The sequence below is a fragment of the Pleurodeles waltl genome, chromosome 4_1 (assembly GCF_031143425.1).
Source record: "Pleurodeles waltl isolate 20211129_DDA chromosome 4_1, aPleWal1.hap1.20221129, whole genome shotgun sequence".
In the NCBI taxonomy this organism is placed as follows: domain Eukaryota; kingdom Metazoa; phylum Chordata; class Amphibia; order Caudata; family Salamandridae; genus Pleurodeles; species Pleurodeles waltl.
In genome coordinates, this window is record NC_090442.1 from 990,097,414 (window position 1) to 990,119,403 (window position 21,990).

Genomic DNA, 21,990 nt, shown 5'->3' on the forward strand with positions numbered 1-21,990 from the left:
AAGGAGATTTTTACACTAGGAAGTCCTGCAACACAGGCCGGGCAAAATGCCCCTCTCTTCTTACCTGGCTATCCAGGCAGTAGTGTTTTGCATACCTGAGCAAAGAAGCCCACTTTGCAGCCTGACAGATGTCCACCACCGGAATGCCACGTGCTAACGCAGTGGTAGTAGTTTCCCCCTAGTAGAATGAGCTCTCAAGCACTCGGGAGGCTGCTTCTTTGCCAAAGCGTAGCAGATCTTTATACAGAGAACGACCCAGCGCGAAATGGATCGTTTCTGCACCGCCCGAACCTTCTTTGCACCAATGTACCCCACAGAGTTGGTCGTCCACCCGGAACTCTTTAGTGTGGTCAAGGTAGAACAATAACGCTCTTTTTGGGTCCAGCCGATGGAGACGCTCCTCTTCCTTAGAGGGATGCAGTGGTGCAAAGAAGGTAGGCAGGGTGATATTTTGACCCAGATGGAAAGGGGTCACCTCCTTGGGGAGGAAAGAGGCACTTGTTCTTAACACTACCTTGTCAGGATATATCATGAGATAAGGTGGCTTTGAAGATAAAGCCTGCAGCTCACTCACTCTCCTGGCAGATGTAATTGCCACCAAAAAGTCTGTTTTAATAGTGAGCAGCCGGAGAGGACAATTGTGCAAGGGCTCGAAGGGAGCACACATAAGGAAGGTAAGAACAAAATTAAGATCCCACTGGGGCATAACGAAAGACACAGGCGGGAACAGATGCACAAGCCCTTTCAAAAACCTCTGCACTATAGGTGATTTAAACAGAGATGCTTGATCGGGCAACTGTAGAACAGCCCATGAGGCTGCAAGATAGCCCTTGAGAGTCCCCATGGAGGAACCTTGCTGGGCGAGAGACAATATAAACAAAAGGATGTGAGACAGAGAAGAAGGAAGAGGATCAATAAACCTCTCTGTACAACATGAAACAAAACGTTTCCAACGGCAGGCATAGATCGACTTAGTAGAGGGACACCTGGCAGCCAGAATGACATCACAGACCTTGGGAGGGAGGTCATAAACCATCAACTGTCGCCGCTCAATCTCCATGCATGAAGGCGCAGAGTTGACAGGTTCGAGTGGAGAACCTTCCCCTGCTGCTGCCAGAGAAGATCCTCCGGAAGAGGCAGCCTGATTGGAGGACCGATGCTCATTTTGAGAAGCTCTAGATTCCAAACTCTCCGTGCCCAATCCGAAGCCACTAGGATTACTTGGGCCCGGTCGTTCTTGATTTTCTTGAGGACTCTGCGCAGAAGTGGTATAGGTGGAAAGGCATACAGGAGGCCTGAATTCCACTCGTGATGAAAAGCGTCGCCTAGCAATAGCCCCCTTGGAAACTCCAACGCGCAAAACTGCTGACATTGCACGTTCTCTACCTAGGCGAACAGATCTAACCAAGGCTCTCCCCACGGCTGAAAGAGTCCTTGCACCACCTCCGGATGGAGACACCATTCGTGATCCTCTAAGTATTTTCGGCTGAGCTCATCTGCCCTAGCGTTCAGAGAACTTGCCAGGTGTTGAACCACCAGGGTCATGCCCTGCTGTTCCAGCCATGTCCAGAGACATAAAGCCTCTTGACAAAGGGTCCACGACCCCACCCCGCCCTGCTTGTTGCAGTACCACATTGCGGTAGTGTTGTCCGTGAACACCTGCACCACCTTCCCTTTCACAACAGGAAGAAATGCTTTAAATGCTAGCCGGATCGCCCGAAGCTCCAGCAAGTTGATATGGAGCTTGGATTCCGCCGGAGACCAGTGACCTCTTATATCCACCTCCCCCAGATGGCCGCCCCATCCCAGAAGTGACGTATCTGTTGGGGAAGGGAGAGGAGTCTGCCTTTGACCCAATCGCAGTTCACTAACCACCACTGCAGATCTTTTGCAGTCCACTTCGAGATCTTAACCACGTCAGTAAGATTTCCCTGATGCTGTGCCCATTGGAACTTCAGGTCCCACTGCAGAGCCCTCATGCGCCATCTGGCATGCTTGACCAATAGGATGCAGGAAGCCATGAGTCCCAACAGCCTCAGAGTCTGTCTCACCGAAATCCAGGATAGAGGCCGAAACATCGGTGTCATAACCTGAATATCCTGAACCCGCTATTTGGGAGGATAAGCCCGATACTGCACTGTGCCCAGATCAGCTCTGATGAAAGTGAGCTTCTGAGAGGGAGTCAGGTGTGACTTCGGCACATTTATAGCGAACCCCAGCGAATGCAGGAGGTCCGCCGTCATCTGGAGGTGGGTGATGAGAGCCTGGGGCGTAGGAGCCTTCAGCAGCCAATCGTCTAGGTAGGGGAAGACTGAAATCCCTGACCTGCGCAGATGAGCTGCCACCACCGCCATCACCTTTGTGAACACCCGAGGGACACTGGTGAGACCGAAAGGGAGCACGGTAAACTGAAAGTGCTCGTGGCCCACCTTGAACCGCAGGTAACACCTGTGGGCTGGCAGGATAGGAATGTGGAAATACGCATCCTGCAAATCCAATGCTACCATCGAGTCTCCTTGGTCTAGGGCAGACAAAACCTGAGCAAGAGTGAGCATCTTGAATTTCTCCTTTTTGAGGAAGAGATTGACGTCCCTTAAATCCAAGATAGGGCGAAGGCCTTTGTTCTTTTTGGGGATCAGAAAGTAGCGGGAATAACAACCACTGCCTACTTCTGATATCGGGACTCTTTCTATGGCTCCCTTAGCCAAGAGAGCCGTAACTTCCTCGCGGAGCAAAGCTAGATGATCCTCCATCAGCCATTCCTTTGTTGAAGTTCCCACATGCATCACCAACACCACATTTACACACAGACTCACATACGCGCATGCACAAACACTCTGGTCCCACCCCCCATTCATTACAAGCATACACACACTCACACACATCATTCATGCACCCCACCCCCACCTCTTGCAGAGGACACTTACCTCGTCCGTGGAGGTGCTCCTCCCTGAGGGGACGGGACCCATTGCTCCCACTGCCGGCAGCGCCCCACCATCAGGACACCGCCAGGCCATATTACAGGTTATAATACGGCGGCGGTGTCCTATTGGTGGAGTACGTCCGGTGGTGGAAAAACCCCTGTGCCTCCAACAGCCAGCATGAATACTGGAGGATTTTCACCCAAATTACGGCGTGCCGGGTGGAGATGCAGCGGTTTAGCTTTGGTCAAACTGGCCTAATTGTAATGTGGCAGTCTTTACCACCAGCTCCATGTCGGTAAGACCGCCACACTCATTATTAGGACCTCAGTATGTTGAAAAGCCATTCAGGTTTATGTGTCATTTTTATGTTGAAACTAGGAAAGGACTTTTTTTTTACCACACATGGTAAATTACTCTGCATAGGGTAACAATATTTACCACATATAGTAAATACCTCACAATCCTGAGCCCAAATTCTTAAATGGGTTGTTGCTTTACGGCAGTGGCTTAGTTTACTAATGCATAAGATTTGTATTTTAGTTGTGTTACTCATTGGGTTACACTGTTATATGTTCCTGTCTTATTACATTGTATCTATGTTGAAGATTTTCACTTGGTGAAAAAAATAACATGCTTTTAATAAATGTTTTAATTGTATGAATAGATGAAAATGCATTGATTACATTCAAATATTCTACATTTTTTACAAAAACTTATGACTAGAATTGAAGTATTAAAATGTGTAGCTTTTTTATAATACTTCCATCATTGTCTATTACTATAGCCACCACACCTCCACCCACCAAAACCACCACTGGAACTACAGTCTATACAACAACCACTGGAAGTATGTATTTCAATGATTTTCCCTCATACTTGCTTCTTAGTATGTGCGTTGCCTACTGATATTATTTTCATGATATGACTCATATATACAAAGCACTTCTGTGGATGCAAATAGTCTAACCTGGAGTCTGAAAATGCAAATATGCTTTTTCTAATTTAACAATCCAAATTTGAAAGTCAGTAATCTTTTCCAGACTCTTAAAATGGGATAACAACCTCCACCTATTCAGTCTTTTGAAAGGTCAAATGTTGGTAATCCCCTATCAAAACTGAGGGCTGATTCACAAGGTAAACTTAGATACTTGGGCCCTCATTCTGAGTTTGGTAGTAACCTGACCGCCATTCCGACGGTGGTGTTTTGACCGCCACCAGGGTAGTGGTAAAGAGTGACAGATTACGAGTGTGGCGGTTTGGCACAGGCCAAACCGCCACTTAAGCCGTTCCTACCATCAGGGTGGTTGGACCCGCCGGACCGGCGATGAGCATTTTCAACCTGGCGGTCCACCCAATACCACCGGCAGTATCACAAGACCCATTTCTGCCAGAGATTTTGTGGTGGTAGCAACGCCACGTAATCCCTGGTGGAAAGGCTACAGGTGAGAGGAATTTGCATTCTTGTCATGGGTCAATAACTCCACCACCCCCTACCATATACCCAAGAGCCTCCCACCCCCTTACAACATTCCCACCCCCACCTCCCAAAACCTCCCAGGATCCGAACCCCCCACCGCCCGCTCCCAGTAGTTAACCCCCCACTCTCCACCCACACCCCCGATCCCTGTACTTACTCCCACATATACGCCTGCACCCACACGAACCCACAGACAGACACACCCTGAACTCACTCACTCACAACACCCTTACACTCACGCGCACAACGCAAAACTCCCAAAATCCATACACACATAGACACTCACATGCGTAGCACCCCCACTCACAGGCGCACTCAGTACATTCACCCAATTAACACGTGTACACACTCCATCCCTCACCCCCTCCTTTTCTGAACATACATACACCCAACCCCCACCACTGTCTACATGCATGCACACACGCACCCCGACCAAGCATGCACATTCACCCACAAATGCATCACCAACACCACATTTACACACAGACACACACGCACGCATGCACAAACACTCCCCTCCCACCCCATTCATTAAAAGCATACACACACTCACACACATCCATTCATGCACCCCACACCCCCCTTGCGGAGGACACTTCCCTCGTCCATCGAGGTGCTCCTCCCTGAGGGGACGGGACCCATTGCTCCCACTGCCGGAAGCGCTCCACCATCAGGACACCGTCAGGCCATATTACAGGTTGTAATACGGCGGCGGTGTCTTACTGGCAAAGCGGGTCCGGTAGTGGAACAACCCCTGTGCCTCCAACAGCCAGTATGAATACTGGAGGATTTCCGCCCAAATTATAGCGGGCCCAGTGGCGATGTAGTGGTTTAGCTTTGGTCAAAGTGGCCTAATTGTAATGTGGCAGTCTTTACCGCCGGCTCCATGTCGGTAAGACCGCCACACTCATAATTAGGACCTCAGTGTTTTGAAAAGCCATTCAGCTTTATGTGTCATTTTAATGTTGAAAATAGTAAAGGACTTTTTTTTACCACACATGTTAAATTAATCTGCATAGGGTAACAATATTTAGCACATGTGGTAAATACCTCACACTCCTGAGACCAAATTCTTAAAAGGGTTGTTGCTTTATGGCTGGGGCTTTGTTTACAAATGCATAAGATTTGTATTTTAGTTGTGTTACTCATTGGGTTATATTGTTACATGTTCCTGTCTTGTTACATTGTATCTATGTTGAAGACTTTCACTTGGTGAAAAAAATAACATACTTTTAATAAGTGTTTTATGGTATCAATAGATGAAAATGTATTGATTACATTCAGATATTCTACATTTCTTTACAAAAAACTATAACTAGAATTGAAGTATTAAAATGTGTAGCTTTTTTAAAGTACTTCCATCATTGCCTATTACTATAGCCACCACACCTCCACCCACCAAAACCTCCACTGGAACTACAGTCTATACAACAACCACTGGAAGTATGTATTTCAAGGATTTTCCCTCATACTTGCTTTTTAGTACGTGCGTTGCCTACGGATATTATTTTCATGATATGAAAATATGCACTTATATATACAAAGCACTTCTGTGGATGCAAATAGTCTAACCTGGAGTCTGAAAATGCAAATATGCTTTTTCTAATTTAACAATCCAAATGTGAAAGTCAGTAATCTTTTCCAGACTCTTAAAATGGTATAACAACCTCCACCTATTCAGTCTTTTGAAAGATCAAATGTTGGTAATCCCCTATAAAAACTGAGGGCTGATTCACAAGGTAAACTTAGACACTTGGGCCCTCATTCTGAGTTTGGCGGTAACCTGACCACCATTCCGGCTGTGGTGTTTTGACCGCCGGTAGGGTAGTGGGGAAGAGTGCCAGATTACGAGTGTGGTGGTTTGGCACAGGCCAAACCGCCACTTAACCCGTTCCTACCATCAGGGTGGTTGGACCCGCCGGATCAGCGATGAGCATTTTCAACCCGGCGGTCCACCCAATACCACTGGCAGTATCACAAGACCCCTTTCCGCCGGAGATTTTGTGGTGGTAGCAACGCCACATAATCCCTGGTGGAAAGGCTACAGGCGAGAGGAATTTGCATTCTTGTCACCGGTCAATAACTTCCCCACCCCCCTCCCAAATACTCAAGAGCCTCCCACCCCCTTCCCTTACAACTTTCCCACCCCCACCTCCCCAAACCTCCCAGGAACCGAACCCCCCAACCACCGCTCCCAGTAGTGAACCCCGCACTCTCCACCCACACCCCCGATCACTGTACTTACTCCCACATATACGCACGCACCCACACGAACCCACAGACAGACACACCCTGAACTCACTAACTCACAACATCCACTCACGCTCACAACGCAAAACCCCCAAAATCCATACACACATAGACACTCACATGCGTAGCACCCCCACTCACACACGCACTCAGTACATTCACCCCCATTAACACGTATACACACTCCATCCCTCACCCCCTCCTTTTCTGAACATACATACACACACAACCCCCACCACTGTCTACATGCATGCACACACGCACCCTGACCAAGCATGCATATTCACCTACACATGCATCACCAACACCACATTCACACACAGACACACACATGCACAAACACTCCCCTCCAACCCACCATTCATTACAAGCATACACACACTCCCACAAATCCATTCATGCACCCCACCCCCTCCCCTTGCGGAGGACACTGACCTCGTCCATTGAGGTGCTCCTCCCTGAGATGACGGGACCCATTGCCCCCACTGCCGGCAGCGCTCCATCATCAGGACACCGCCAAGCCATATTACAGGTTGTAATACAGCGGCGGTGTCCTACTGGCGGAGCGGGTCCGGTGGTGGAACAATCCCTGTGCCTCCAACAGCCAGCATGAATACTGGAGGATTTCTGCCCAAATTATGGCGGCCCGGGTGGCGATGTAGCGATTTAGCTTTGGTCAGCCTGGCCTAATTGTAATGTGGCAGTCTTTCCAGCCGCCTCCATGTCGGTAAGACCGCCACACTCATAGTTAAGACCTCAGTGTGGTGAAAAGCCATTCAGCTTTATGTGTCATTTTAATGTTGAAACTAGGAAAGGACTTTTTTTTTTACCACACATGGTAAATTAATCTGCATAGGGTAACAATATTTACCACATGTGGTAAATACCTCACAATCCTGAGCCCAAATTCTTAAAAGGGTTGTTGCTTTATAGTAGGGGCTTAGTTTACAAATGCATAAGATTTGTATTTTAGTTGTGTTACTCATTGGGTTATACTGTTATATGTTCCTGTCTTATTATATTGTATCTATGTTGAAGACTTTCACTTTGTGAAAACAATATCATGCTTTTAATAAGTCTTTTAATTGTATGAATAGATGAAAATGTATTGATTACATTCATATATTCTACATTTTTTTACAAAAATCTATAACTAGAATTGAAGTATTAAAATGTGTAGCTTTTTTATAATACTTCCATCATTGTCTATTACTATAGCCACCATACCTCCACCCACCAAAACCACCACTGGAACTTCAGTCTATACAACAACCACTGGAAGTATGTATTTCAATGATTTTCCCTCATACTTGCTTCTTAGTACGTGCGTTGCCTACTGATATTATTTTCATGATATGAAAATATGCCCTCATATATACAAAGCACTTCTGTGGATGCAAATAGTCTAACCTGGAGACTGAAAATGCAAATATGCTTTTTCTAATTTAACAATACAAATTTAAAAGTCAGTAATCTTTTCCAGACTCTTAAAATGAGATAACAACCTCCACCTATTCAGTCTTTTGAAAAGTCAAATGTTGGTAATCCCCTATGAAAACTGAGGGCTGATTCACAGGGTAAACTTAGACACTTGGGCCCTCATTCCGAGTTTGGCGGTAACCTGACCGCCATTCCGGGTGTGGTGTTTTGACCGCCGCCAGGGTAGTGGTGAAGAGTGCCAGATTACGAGTGTGGCGGTTTGGCACAGGCCAAACCAACACTTAACCGGTTCCTACCATCAGGTTGGTTGGACCCGCCGGGCCGGCGATGAGCATTTTCAACCCGGCGGTCCACCCAATGCCACCAGCAGTATCACAAAACCCATTTCCGCCGGAGAATTTGTGGTGGTAGCAACGCCACGTAATCTCTGGTGGAAAGGCTACAGGCGAGAGGAATTTACATTCTTGGCACCGGTCAATGACTCCCCCACCCCCCTCCCATATACTCAAGAGCCTCCCACACCCTTCCCTTACAACTTTCCCACCTCCCCAAACCTCCCAGGAACCGAACCCCCCAATGCCCACTCCCAGTAGTGAACCCTGCACTCTCCTCCCACCCCCGATCCCTGTACTTACTCCCACATATACGCACGCACCCACACGAACCCACAGACACACACACCCTGAACTCACTCACTCACAACACCCTTACACTCACGTGCACAACGCAAAACCCCCAAAATCCATACAGATATAGACACTCACATGCGTAGCACCCACACTCACGCACTCAGTACATTAACCCTCATTAACACGTATAAACACTCCATCCCTCACCCCCTCCTTTTCAGAACATAGATAAACACACAACCCCCACCACTGTCTACATGCATGCACACACGTACCCAACCAAGCATCCACATTCACCCACACATGCATCACCAATACCACATTTACACGCAGACACACACACACGCATGCACAAACACTCCCCTCCCATCCCCCATTCATTACAAGCATACACACACTCACACACATCCATTCATGCACCCCACCCCCACCCCTTGCGGAGGACACTTACCTCGTCCGTGGATGTGCTCCTCCCTGAGGGGATGGGACCCATTGCTCCCACTGCCGGCAGTGCCCCACCATCAGGACACCGCCAGGCCATATTACAGGTTGTAATATGGCTGCTGTGTCCTACTGGCGGAGCCAGTCCGGGGGTGGAACAGCCCTGCACCTCCAACAGACACCTTGAATACTGGAGGATTTCTACCCAAATTAATGCAGGCCGGGTGGCAACGTGGCAGTTTGGCTTTGGTCAAACTGGCCTACTTGTAATGTGGCAGTCTTTACTGCCGGGTCCATGTTGGGAAAACCGCCACACTCATGATTAGGGCCTCAGTGTGTTGAAAAGCCATTCAGCTTTATATGTGTCATTTTAATGTTGAAAATAATAAAGGACTTTTTTTTTTACCACACATGGTAAATTAATCTGCATAGGGTAACAATATTTAGCACATGTGGTAAATACCTCACAATCCTGAGCCCCAATTGTTAAAAGGGTTGTTGCTTTACGACAGGGGCTTAGTTTACAAATGCATAACATTTGTACATTAGCTGTGTTACTCATTGGGGTATACTGGTATATGTTCCTGTCTTATTACATTGTATCTATGTTGAAGATTTTCACTTGGTGAAAAAAATAACATGCTTTTAATAAATGTTTTAATTGTATGAATAGATGAAAATATATTGATTACATTCATATATTCTACATTTTTTTACAAAAACTTATAAGTAGAATTGAAGTATTAAAACGTGTAGCTTTTTTATAATACTTCCATAATTGTCTATTACTATAGCCACCACACCTCCACCCACCAAAACCACCACTGGAACTACAGTCTATACAACAACCACTGGAAGTATGTATTTCAATTATTTTCCCTCATACTTGCTTCTTAGTATATGCGTTACCTACTGATATTATTTTCATGATGTGACTCATATATACAAAGCACTTCTGTGTATGCAAATAGTCTAACCTGGAGTCTGAAAATGCAAATATGCTTTTTCAAATTTAATAATCCAAATTTGAAAGTCAGTAATCTTTTCCAGACTCTTAAAATGGGATAACAACCTCCACCTATTCAGTCTTTTGAAAGGTCAAATGTTGGTAATCCCCTATAAAAACTGAGGGCTGATTCATAAGGTAAACTAAGACACTTGGGCCCTCATTCCGAGTTTGGCGGTAACCTGACCGCCATTCCGGAGGTGGTGTTTTGACCGCCGCGAGGGTCGTGAGAAAGAGTGCCAGATTACGAGTGTGGCGGTTTGGCATAGGGCCAAACCGCCACTTAACCCGTTTCTACCATCAGGGTGGTTGGACCCGCCGGGCCGGCGATGAGCCTTTTCAACCTGGCGGTCCACCCAATACCACCGGCAGTCTCACAAGACCCCTTTCTGCCAGAGATTTTGTGGTGGTAGAAACACCACGTAATCCTTGGTGGAAAGGCTACAGGTGAGAGGAATTTGCATTCTTGTCACCGGTCAATAACTCGCCCACCCCCCACCCATATACTCAAGAGCCTCTCAACCCCTTCCTTTACAACTTTCCCACCCCCACATCCCCAAACCTCCCAGGAACCGAACCCCCAAACACCCGCTCCCAGTAGTGAACCCTGCACTCTCCAACCACACCCCGATCCCTGTACTTACTCCCACATATAGGCACGCACCTATATGAACCCACAGACAGACACACCTTGAACTCACTCACTCACAACACCCTTACACTCATGCGCACAACACAAAACCCCTAAAATCCACACACACAGACACTCACATGCGTAGCACCCCCACTCACACACGCACTCAGTACATTCACCCCCATTAACACGTATACACACTCCATCCCTCACCCCCTCCTTTTCTGAACATACATACACACACAACCTCCACCACTGTCTACATGCATGCACACACGCACCCCGACCAAGCATGCACATTCACCCACACATGCATCACCAACACCACATTTACACACAGACACACACGCACGCATGCACAAACACTTCCCTCCCACCCCCATTCATTACAAGCATACACACACTCACACACATCCATTCATGCACCCCACCCCCTCCCCTTGCGGAGGACACTTACCTTGTCCATCAAGATGCTCCTCCCTGAGGGGACGGGACCCATTGCTCCCACTGCCGGCAGCACTCCACCATCAGCACACCGCCAGGCCACATTACAGGTTGTAATACGGAGGCAGTGTCCTACTTGCGGAGCGGGTACGGTGGTGGAACAACCCCTGTGCCTCCAACAACCAGCATGAGTACTGGAGGCCTTCCGCCCAAATTATGGCGTGCCCAGTGGAGATGTAGCGGGTTAGCTTTGGTCAAACTGGCCTAATTGTAATGTGGCAGTCTTTACCGGCGGCTCCATTTCGGTAAGATCGCCACACTCATAATTAGGACCTCAGTGTGTTGAAAAGCCATTCAGCTTTATGTGTCATTTTAATGTTGAAACTAGGAAAGGACTTTTTTTTTACCACACATGGCAAATGAATCTGCATAGGGTAACAATATTTACCACATGTGGTAAATACCTCACAATCCTGAGCCCAAATTCTTATAAGGGTTGTTGCTTTATGGCAGGGGCTTAGTTTACAAATGCATAAGATTTGTATTTTAGTTGTGTTACTCATTGGGTTATACTGTTATATGTTCCTGTCTTATTACATTGTATCTATGTTGAAGACTTTCACTTGGTGAAAAAAATAACATGCTTTTAATAAGAGTTTTAATTGTATGAATAGATGAAAATATATTGATTGCATTCATATGTTCTACAATTTTTTACAAAAAGTTATGACTAGAATTGAAGTATTAAAATGTGTAGCTTTTTTATAATACTTCCATAATTGTCTATTACTATAGCCACCACACCTCCACCCACCAAAACCACCACTGGAACTACAGTCTATACAACAACCACTGGAAGTGTGTATTTCAATGATTTTCCCTCATACTTGCTACTTAGTATGTGCATTACCTACTGATATTATTTTCATGATATGACTCATATATACAAAGCACTTCTGTGGATGCAAATAGTCTAACCTGGAGTCTGAAAATGGCAAATATGCTTTTTCTAAATTAAGAATCCAAATTTGAAAGTCAGTACTCTTTTCCAGACTCTTAAAATGGGATAACAACCTCCACCTATTCAGTCTTTTGAAAGGTCAAATGTTGGTAATCACCTATAAAAACTGAGGGCTGATTCACAAGGTAAACTAAGACACTTGGGCCCTCAGTCCGAGTTTGGCGGTAACCTGACCGCCATTCCGGTGGTGGTGTTTTGACCGCCGCCAGGGTAGTGGTAAAGAGTGCCATATTACGAGTGCGGCAGATTGGCATAGGCCAAACCGTCACATAACCCATTCCTACCATCAGAGTGGTTGGACCCGCTGGGCCGGCGATGAGCATTTTCAAGCTCTCGGTCCACCCAATACCACAGGCAGTATCACAAGACCCCTTTCTGCCAGAGATTTTGTGGTGGTAGCAACACCACGTAATCCCTGGTGGAAAGGCTACAGGCGAGAGGGATTTGCATTCTTGTCACGGGTCAATAACTCCCCCACCCCCTACCATATATCCAAGAGCCTCCTACCCCCTTCCATTACAACATTCCCACTGCCACCTCCCCAAACCTCCCAGGAACCTAACCCCCCAATGCCCGCTCCCAATAGTGAACCACCCACTCTCCACCCACACCCCCGATCCCTGTACTTACTCCCACATATACGCACGCACCCACATGAACCCACAGACAGACACACCCTAAACTCACTCACTCATAGCACCCTTACACTCACGCGCACAATGCAAAACCCCCAAAATCCATACTCACATGCGTAGCACCCCCACTCACACACGCACTCAGTACATTCACTCCCATTCATTACAAGCATACAAACACTCACACACATCCATTCATGCACCCCACCCCTTCTCCTTGCGGAGGACACTTACCTCGTCCATCGAGATGCTCCTCCCTGAGGGGACGGGACCCATTGCTCCCACTGCCGGAAGCGCTACACCATCAGCACACCGCCAGGCCATATTACAGGTTGTAATACGGCGGCGGTGTCCTACTGGCGGAGCGGGTCTGGTGGTGGAACAATCCCTGTGCCTCCAACAGCCAGCATGAATACTGGAGGATTTCCGCCCAAATTATGGCAGGCCCGGTGGCGATGTAGCGGTTTAGCTTTGGTCAAACTGGCCTAATTGTAATGTGGCAGTCTTTACCGCCGGCTCCATGTCGGTAAGATCGCCACACTCATAATTAGGACCTCAGTGTGTTGAAAAGCCATTCAGCTTTATGTGTAATTTTAATGTTGAAACTAGGAAAGGACTTTGTTTTACCAAACATGGTAAATTAATCTGCATATGGTAACAATATTTACCATATGTTGTAAATGCCTCACAATCCTGAGCTCAAATTCTTAAAAGGGTTGTTGCTTTATGGCAGGGGCTTAGTTTACAAATGCATAAGATTTGTATTTTAGTTGTGTTACTCATTGGGTTGTACTGTTATATGTTCCTGTCTTATTACATTGTATCTATGTTGAAGACTTTCACTTTGTGAAAAAAATAACGTGCTTTTAATAAGAGTTTTAATTGTATGAATAGATGAAAATGTATTGATTACACTCATATATTCTACATGTTTTACAAAAACCTATAACTAGAATAGAAGTATGAAAATGTGTAGCTTTTTTATAATACTTCCATCATTGTCTATTACTATAGCCACCACACCTCCACCCACCAAAACCACCACTGGAACTACAGTCTATACAACAACCACTGGAAGTATGTATTTCAATGATTTTCCCTCATACTTGATTCTTAGTACGTGCGTTGCCTACTGATATTATTTTCATGATATGAAAATATGCACTCATATATACAAAGCACTTCTGTGGATGCAAATAGTCTAACCTGGAGTCTGAAAATGCAAATATGCTTTTAATAATTTAGCAATCCAAATTTGAAAGTCAGTAATCTTTTCCAGACTCTTAAAATGGGATAATAACCTCCACCTATTCAGTCTTTTGAAAGATCAAATGTTGGTAATCCCCTGTAAAAACTGAGGGCTGATTCACAAGGTAAACTTAGACACTTGGGCCCTCATTCCGAGTTTGGCGGTAACCTGACCGCCATTCTGGCGGTGGTGTTTTGACCGCCGCCAAGGTAGTGGTGAGGAGTGCCAGATTACGAGTGTGGCGGTTTGGCACAGGCCAAACTGCCACTTAACCCGTTCCTACCATCAGGGTGGTTGGACCCGCCGGGCCGGCGATGAGCATTTTCAACCTGGCGGTCCACCCAATACCACCGGCAGTATCACAAGACCCCTTTCTGCCAGAGATTTTGTGGTGGTAGCAACGCCACCTAATCCCTGGTGGAAAGGCTACAGGCGAGAGGAATTTGCATTCTTATCACCGGTAAATACCTCCCCCAGCCCCCTCCCATATCCTCAAGAGCCTCCCACACCCTTCCCTTACAACTTTCCCACCTCCCCAAACCTCCCAGGAACCGAACCCCCCAATGCCTGCTCCCAGTAGTGAACCCTGCACTGCATTGTTCCCACTGCCGGCAGTGCCCCACCATCAGGTCACCGCCAGGCCATATTACAGGTTGTGATACGGCGGCTGTATCCTACTGGCGGAGCGGATCCGGTGGTGGAACAGCCCTCCACCTCCAACAGCCAGCATGAATACTGGAGGATTTCTACCCAAATTATGGCAGGCCAGGTGGCGATGTGGCGGTTTGGCTTTGGTCAAACTGGCCTACTGGTAATGTGGCAGTCTTTACCGCCGGGTCCATGTTGGTAAGACCACCACACTCATGATTAGTGCCTCAGTGTGTTGAAAAGCCATTCAGCTTTATATGTGTAATTTTAATGTTGAAAATAATAAAGGACTTTTTTTTTACCACACATGGTAAATTCATGAGCATAGGGTAACAATATTTAGCACATGTGATAAATATCTCACAATCCTGAGCCCCAATTCTTAAAAGGGTTGTTGCCTTACGACAGGGGCTTAGTTTACAAATGCATAACGTGTATTTTAGCTGTGTTACTCATTGGGGTATACTGTTATATGTTCCTGTCTTATTACATTGTATCTATGTTGATGATTTTCACTTGGTGAAAAAAATAACATGCTTTTAATAAATGTTTTAATTGCATGAATAGATGAGAATGTGTTGATTACATTCATATATTCTACAATTTTTACAAAAACTTATGACTAGAATTGAAGTATTAAAATGTGTAGCTTTTTTATAATACTTCCATAATTGTCTATTACTATAGCCACCACACCTCCACCCACTAAAACCACCACTGGAACTACAGTCTATACAACAACCACAGGAAGTATGTATTTCAATCATTTTCCCTCATACTTGCTTCTTAGTATGTGCGTTGCCTACTAATATTATTTTAATGATATGACTCATATATACAAAGCACTTCTGTGGATGCAAATAGTCTAACCTGGAGTCTGAAAATGCAAATATGCTTTTTCTAATTTAACAATCCAAATTTGAAAGTCAGTAATCTTTTCCAGACTCTTAAAATGGGATAACAACCTCCACCTATTCAGTCTTTTGAAAGGTCAAATGTTGGTAATCCCCTATAAAAACTGAGGTCTGATTCACAAGGTAAACTTAGACACTTGGGCCCTCATTCCGAGTTTGGCGGTAACCTGACTGCCATTCCGGCGGTGGTGTTTTGACTGCTGCCAGGGTAGTGGTGAAGAGTGCCAAGAACCGAACCCCCAACGCCCGCTCCCAGTAGTGAACCCCCCACTCTCCACCCACACCCCAGATCCCTGTACTTACTTCCACATATACACACGCACCCACACAAACACACAGACAGACACACCCTGAACTCACTCACTCACAACACCCTCATACTCACCCGCACAACCAAAACCCCCAAAATCCATACACACATAGACACTCACATGCGTAGCACCCCCACTCACACACGCACTCAGTACATTCACCCCCATTAACACGTATACACACTCCATCCCTCACCCCCTCCTTTTCTGAACATACATGCACACACAACCATCACCACTGTCTACATGCATGCACACACGCACCCCGACCAAGCATGCACATTCACCCACACATACATCACCAACACCACATTTACACACAGACACACACGCACGCATGCACAAACACTCCCCTCCCACCCCCATTCAATAAAAGCATACACACACTCACACACATCCATTCATGCACCCCACCCCCGCTTGCGGAGGACACTTACCTCGTCCATCGAGGTGGTCCTCCCTGAGGGGACAGGACCCATTGCTCCCACTGCCGGCAGCGCTCCACCATCAGGACACCGCCAGGCCATATTACAGGTTCTAATGCTGCAGCAGTGTCCTACTGGCGGAGGGGGTCCGGTGGTGGAACAACCCCTGTGCCTCCAACAGCCAGCATGAATACTGGAGGATTTCCACCCAAATTATGGCGGGCCGTGTGGCGATGTAGCGGTTTAGCTTTGGTCAAACTGGCCTAATTGTAATGTGGCAGTCTTTACCGCCAGCTCCATGTCAGTAAGACCACCACACTCATAATTAAGACCTCAGTGTGTTGAAAAGCCATTCAGCTTTATGTGTCATTTTAATGTTGAAGCTAGGAAAGGACTTTTTTTTACCACACATGGTAAATTAATCTGCACAGGGTAACACAATTTACCACATGTGGTAAATTCCTCACACTCTTGAGCCCAAATTCTTAAAAGGGATGTTGCTTTATGGCAGGGGTTTAGTTTACAAATGTAGAAGATTTGTATTTTAGTTGTGTTACTCATTGGGTTATACTGTTATATGTTCCTGTCGTATTACATTGTATCTATGTTGAAGACTTTCACTTGGTGAAAAAAATAACATGCTTTTATTAAGTGTTTTAATTTTATGAATAGATGAAAATGTATTGATTACATTCATATGTTCTACATTTTTTACAAAAACCTATAACTAGAATTGAAGTATGAAAATGTGTATCTTTTTTATAATACTTCCATCATTGTCTATTACTATAGCCACCACACCTCCACCCACCAAAACCACCACTGGAACTACAGTGTATACAACAACCACTGGAAGTATGTATTTCAATCATTTTCCCTCATACTTGCTTCTTAGTACGTGCGTTGCCTACTGATATTATTTTCAAGATATGACTCATATATACAAAGCACTTCTGTGGATGCAAATAGTCTAACCTGGAGTCTGAAAATGCAAATATGATTTTCTAATTTAACAATCCAAATTTGAAAGTCAGTAATCTTTTCCAGACTCTTAAAATGGGATAACAACCTCCACCTATTCAGTCTTTTGAAAGGTCAAATGTTGGTAATCCGGAATAAAAACTGAGGGCTGATTCACAAGGTAAACTTAGACACTTGGGCTCTCATTCCGAGTTTGGCGGTAACCTGACCGCCATTCCGGCGGTGGTGTTTTGACCGCCACCAGGGTAGTGGTGAAGAGTGCCAGATTACGAGTGCAGCAGTTTGGCACAGGACAAACCGCCACATAACCCGTTCCTACCATCAGGGTGGTTGGACCCGCCGGACCGGCGATGAGCATTTTCAAGCTGGCGGTCCACCCAATACCACCGGCAGTATCACAAGATCCCTTTCTGCCGGAGATTTTGTGGTGGTAGCAACACCACGTAATCCCTGGTGGAAAGGCTAGAGGCGAAAGGAATTTGCATTCTTGTCACCGGTCAATAACCCCCCTGCCCACCTCCCATATACTCAAGAGCTTCCCACCCCCTTCCTTACAACTTTCCAACCCCCACCTCCCCAAACCTCCCAGGAACCTAACCCCCCAATGCCCGCTCCCAGTAGTGAACCCCGCACTCTCCACCCACACCCCCGATCCCTGTACTTACTCCCACATATACGCACGCACCCACACGAACCCACAGACACACACACCCTGAACTCACTCACTCACAACACCCTTACACTCACGCGCACAACGCAAAACCCCCAAAAACCATACACACATAAACACTCACATGCGTAGCACCCGCACTCACACACGCACTCAGTACATTAACCCCCATTAACACGTATACACACTCCATCCCTCACCCCCTCCTTTTCTGAACATACATACACATACAACCCCCACCACTGTGTACATGTATGCACACACGTACCCAACCAAGCATGCACATTCACTAACACATACATCACCAACACCACATTTACACACAGACACACACACACACATGCACAAACACTCCCCTCCCATCCCCCATTCATTACAAGCATACACACACTCACACAAATCCATTCATGCACCCCACCCCCACCCCTTTCGGAGGACACTTACCTCGTCCGTGGAGGTCCTCCTCCCTGAGGGGACGGGACCCGTTGCTCCCACTGCCGGCAGTGCCCCACCATCAGGACACCACCAGGCCATATTACAGGTTGTAATACAGCGGCTGTGTCCTACTTGCGGAGTGGGTCCGGGGGTGGAATAGCCCTGCACCTCCAACACCCAGCATGAATACTGGAGGATTTCTACCCAAATTATGGCGGGCCAGGTGGCGATGTGGCAGTTTGGCTTTGGTCAAACTGGCCTACTTGTAATGTGGCAGTCTTTACCGCCGGGTCCATGTTGGTAAGACCGCCACACTCATGATTAGGGCCTCAGTGTTTTGAAAAGCCATTCAGCATTATATGTGTCATTTTAATGTTGAAAATAATAAAGGACTTTTTTTTACCACACATGGTAAATTAATCTGCATAGGTTAACAATATTTAGCACATGTGGTAAATACCTCACAATCCTGAGCCCCAATTTTTAAAAGGGTTGTTGCTTTACGACAGGCGCTTAGTTTACAAATGCATAACATTTGTACTTTAGCTGTGTTACTCTTTGGGGTATACTCTTATATGTTCCTGTCTTATTACATTGTATCTATGTTGAAGATTTTCACTTGGTGAAAAAAATAACATGCTTTTAATAAGTCTTTTAAATGTATGAATAGATGAAAATGTATTGATTACATTCATATGTTCTACATTTTTTACAAAAACCTATAACTAGAATTGAAGTATGAAAATGTGTAGCTTTTTTATAATACTTCCATCATTGTCTATTACTATAGCCACCACAACTCCACCCACCAAAACCACCACTGGAACTACAGTGTATACAACAACCACTGGAAGTATGTATTTCAATGATTTTCCCTCATACTTGCTTCTTAGTACGTGCGTTGCCTACTGATATTATTTTCATGATATGACTCATATATACAAAGCACTTCTGTGGATGCAAATAGTCTAACCTGGAGTCTGAAAATGCAAATATGATTTTTCTAATTTAACAATCCAAATTTGAAAGTCAGTAATCTTTTCCAGACTCTTAAAATGGGATAACAACCTCCACCTATTACGTCTTTTGAAAGCTCAAATGTTGGTAATCCCCTATAAAAACTGAGGGCTGATTCACAAGGTAAACTTAGACACTTGGGCTCTCATTCCGAGTTTGGCGGTAACCTGACCGCCATTCCGGCGGTGGTGTTTTGACCGCCACCAGGGTAGTGGTAAAGAGTGCCAGATTACGAGTGCGGCAGTTTGGCACAGGCCAAACCGCCACATAACCCGTTCCTTCCATCAGGGTGGTTGGACCCGCCAGACCGGCGATGAGCATTTTCAAGCTGGCGGTCCACCCAATACCACCGGCAGTATCACAAGACCCCTTTCTGCCGGATATTTTGTGGTGGTAGCAACACCACGTAATCCCTGGTGGAAAGGCTACAGGCGAGAGGAATTTGCATTCTTGTCACGGGTCAATAACTCCCCCAACCCCTACCATATACCCAAAAGCCTCCCACCCCCTTCCCTTACAATATTCCCACTGCCACCTCCCCAAAGCTCCCAGGAACTGAACCCCCCAATGCCCGCTCCCAATAGTGAACCACCCACTCTCCACCCACACCCCGGATCCCTGTACTTACTCCCACATATACGCACGCACCCACATGAACCCACAGACAGACACACCCTAAACTCACTCACTCACAGCACCCTTACACTCATGCGCACAACGCAAAACCCCCAAAATCCATACACACATAGACACTCACATACGTAGCACCCCCACTCACACACGCACTCAGTACATTCACCCCCATTCATTACAAGCATACAAACACTCACACACATCCATTCATGCACCCCACCCCTTCCCCTTGCGGAGGACACTTACCTCGTCCATTGAGATGCTCCTCCCTGAGGGGACGGGACCCATTGCTCCCACTGCCGGCAGCGCTACACCATCAGCACACCGCCAGGCCATATTACAGGTTGTAATCCGCGGCGTGTCCTACTGGCGGAGCGGGTCCGGTGGTGGAACAACCCCTGTGCCTCCAACAGCCAGCATGAATACTGGAGGATTTCCGCCCAAATTATGGCGGGCCCGGTGGCGATGTAGCGGTTTAGCTTTGGTCAAACTGGCCTAGTTGTAATGTGGCAGTCTTTACCGCCGGCTCCTGGTCGGTAAGATCGCCACACTCATAATTAGGACTTCAGGGTGTTATTTTAATTTTGAAACTAGGAAAGGAGTTTGTTTTACCACACATGCTAAATTAATCTGCATATGGTAACAATATTTACCATATATTGTAAATGCTTCACAATCCTGAGCCCAAATTCTTAAAAGGGTTGTTGCTTTATGGCAGGGGTTTAGTTTACAAATGCAGAAGATTTGTATTTTAGTTGTGTTACTCATTGGGTTATACTGTTATATGTTCCTGTCTTATTACATTGTATCCATGTTGAAGACTTTCACTTAGTGAAAAAAATAACATGCTTTTAATAAGTGTTTTAATTGTATGAATAGATGAAATTGTATTGATTTCATTCATATGTTCTACATTTTTTTACAAAAACCTATAACTAGAATTGAAGTATGAAAATGTGTAGCTTTTTTATAATACTTCCATCATTGTCTATTACTATAGCCACCACACCTCCACCCACCAAAACCACCACTGGAACTACAGTGTATACAACAACCACTGGAAGTATGTATTTCAATGAGTTTCCCTCATACTTGCTTCTTAGTACGTGCGTTGCCTACTGATATTATTTTCATGATATGAAAATATGCACTCATATATACAAAGCACTTCTGTGGATGCAAATAGTCTAACCTGGAGTCTGAAAATGCAAATATGCTTTTTCTAATTTAACAATCCAAATGTGAAAGTCAGTAATCTTTTCCAGACTCTTAAAATGGGATAACAACCTCCACCTATTCAGTCTTTTGAAAGATCAAATGTTGGTAATCCCCTATAAAAACTGAGGTCTGATTCACAAGGAAAACTTAGACACTTGGGCCCTCATTCCGAGTTTGACGGTAACCTGACTGCCATTCCGGCGGTGGTGTTTTGACCGCAGCCACGGTAGTGGTGAAGAGTGTCAGATTACGAGTGTGGCGGTTTGGCACAGGCCAAACCGCCACTTAACCCGTTCCTACCATCAGGGTGGTTGGACCCGCCGGGCCGGCGATGAGCATTTTCAACCAGGCGGTCCACCCAATACCACCGGCAGTATCACAAGGCCCGTTTCCGCCGGAGATTTTGTGGTGCTAGCAACGCCACGTAATCTCTGGTGGAAAGGCTACAGGCGAGAGGAATTTGCATTCTTGTCACCGGTCAATAACTACCCCACCCGTCTCCCATATACTCAAGAGCCTCCCACCCCATTCCTTTACAACTTTCCCACCCCCACCTCACCAAACCTCCCAGGAACCGAACACCCCAAC

The 21,990-nt window shown here is 46.1% G+C and overlaps 1 protein-coding gene across 50 annotated transcripts in view; it reads left to right on the forward strand.

Moving 5' to 3' along the window:
- Positions 1-21,990, forward strand: part of LOC138288307 (mucin-19) — a 1,675,551-nt gene that overhangs the window by 1,050,686 nt on the left and 602,875 nt on the right. For all 50 annotated transcript variants that reach the window (XM_069229764.1, XM_069229784.1, XM_069229763.1 and 47 more), the window contains one exon: positions 15,486-15,548. In XM_069229764.1, the coding sequence (XP_069085865.1) occupies positions 15,486-15,548 (63 nt within the window). The remainder of the gene's footprint in view (positions 1-15,485; positions 15,549-21,990) is intronic.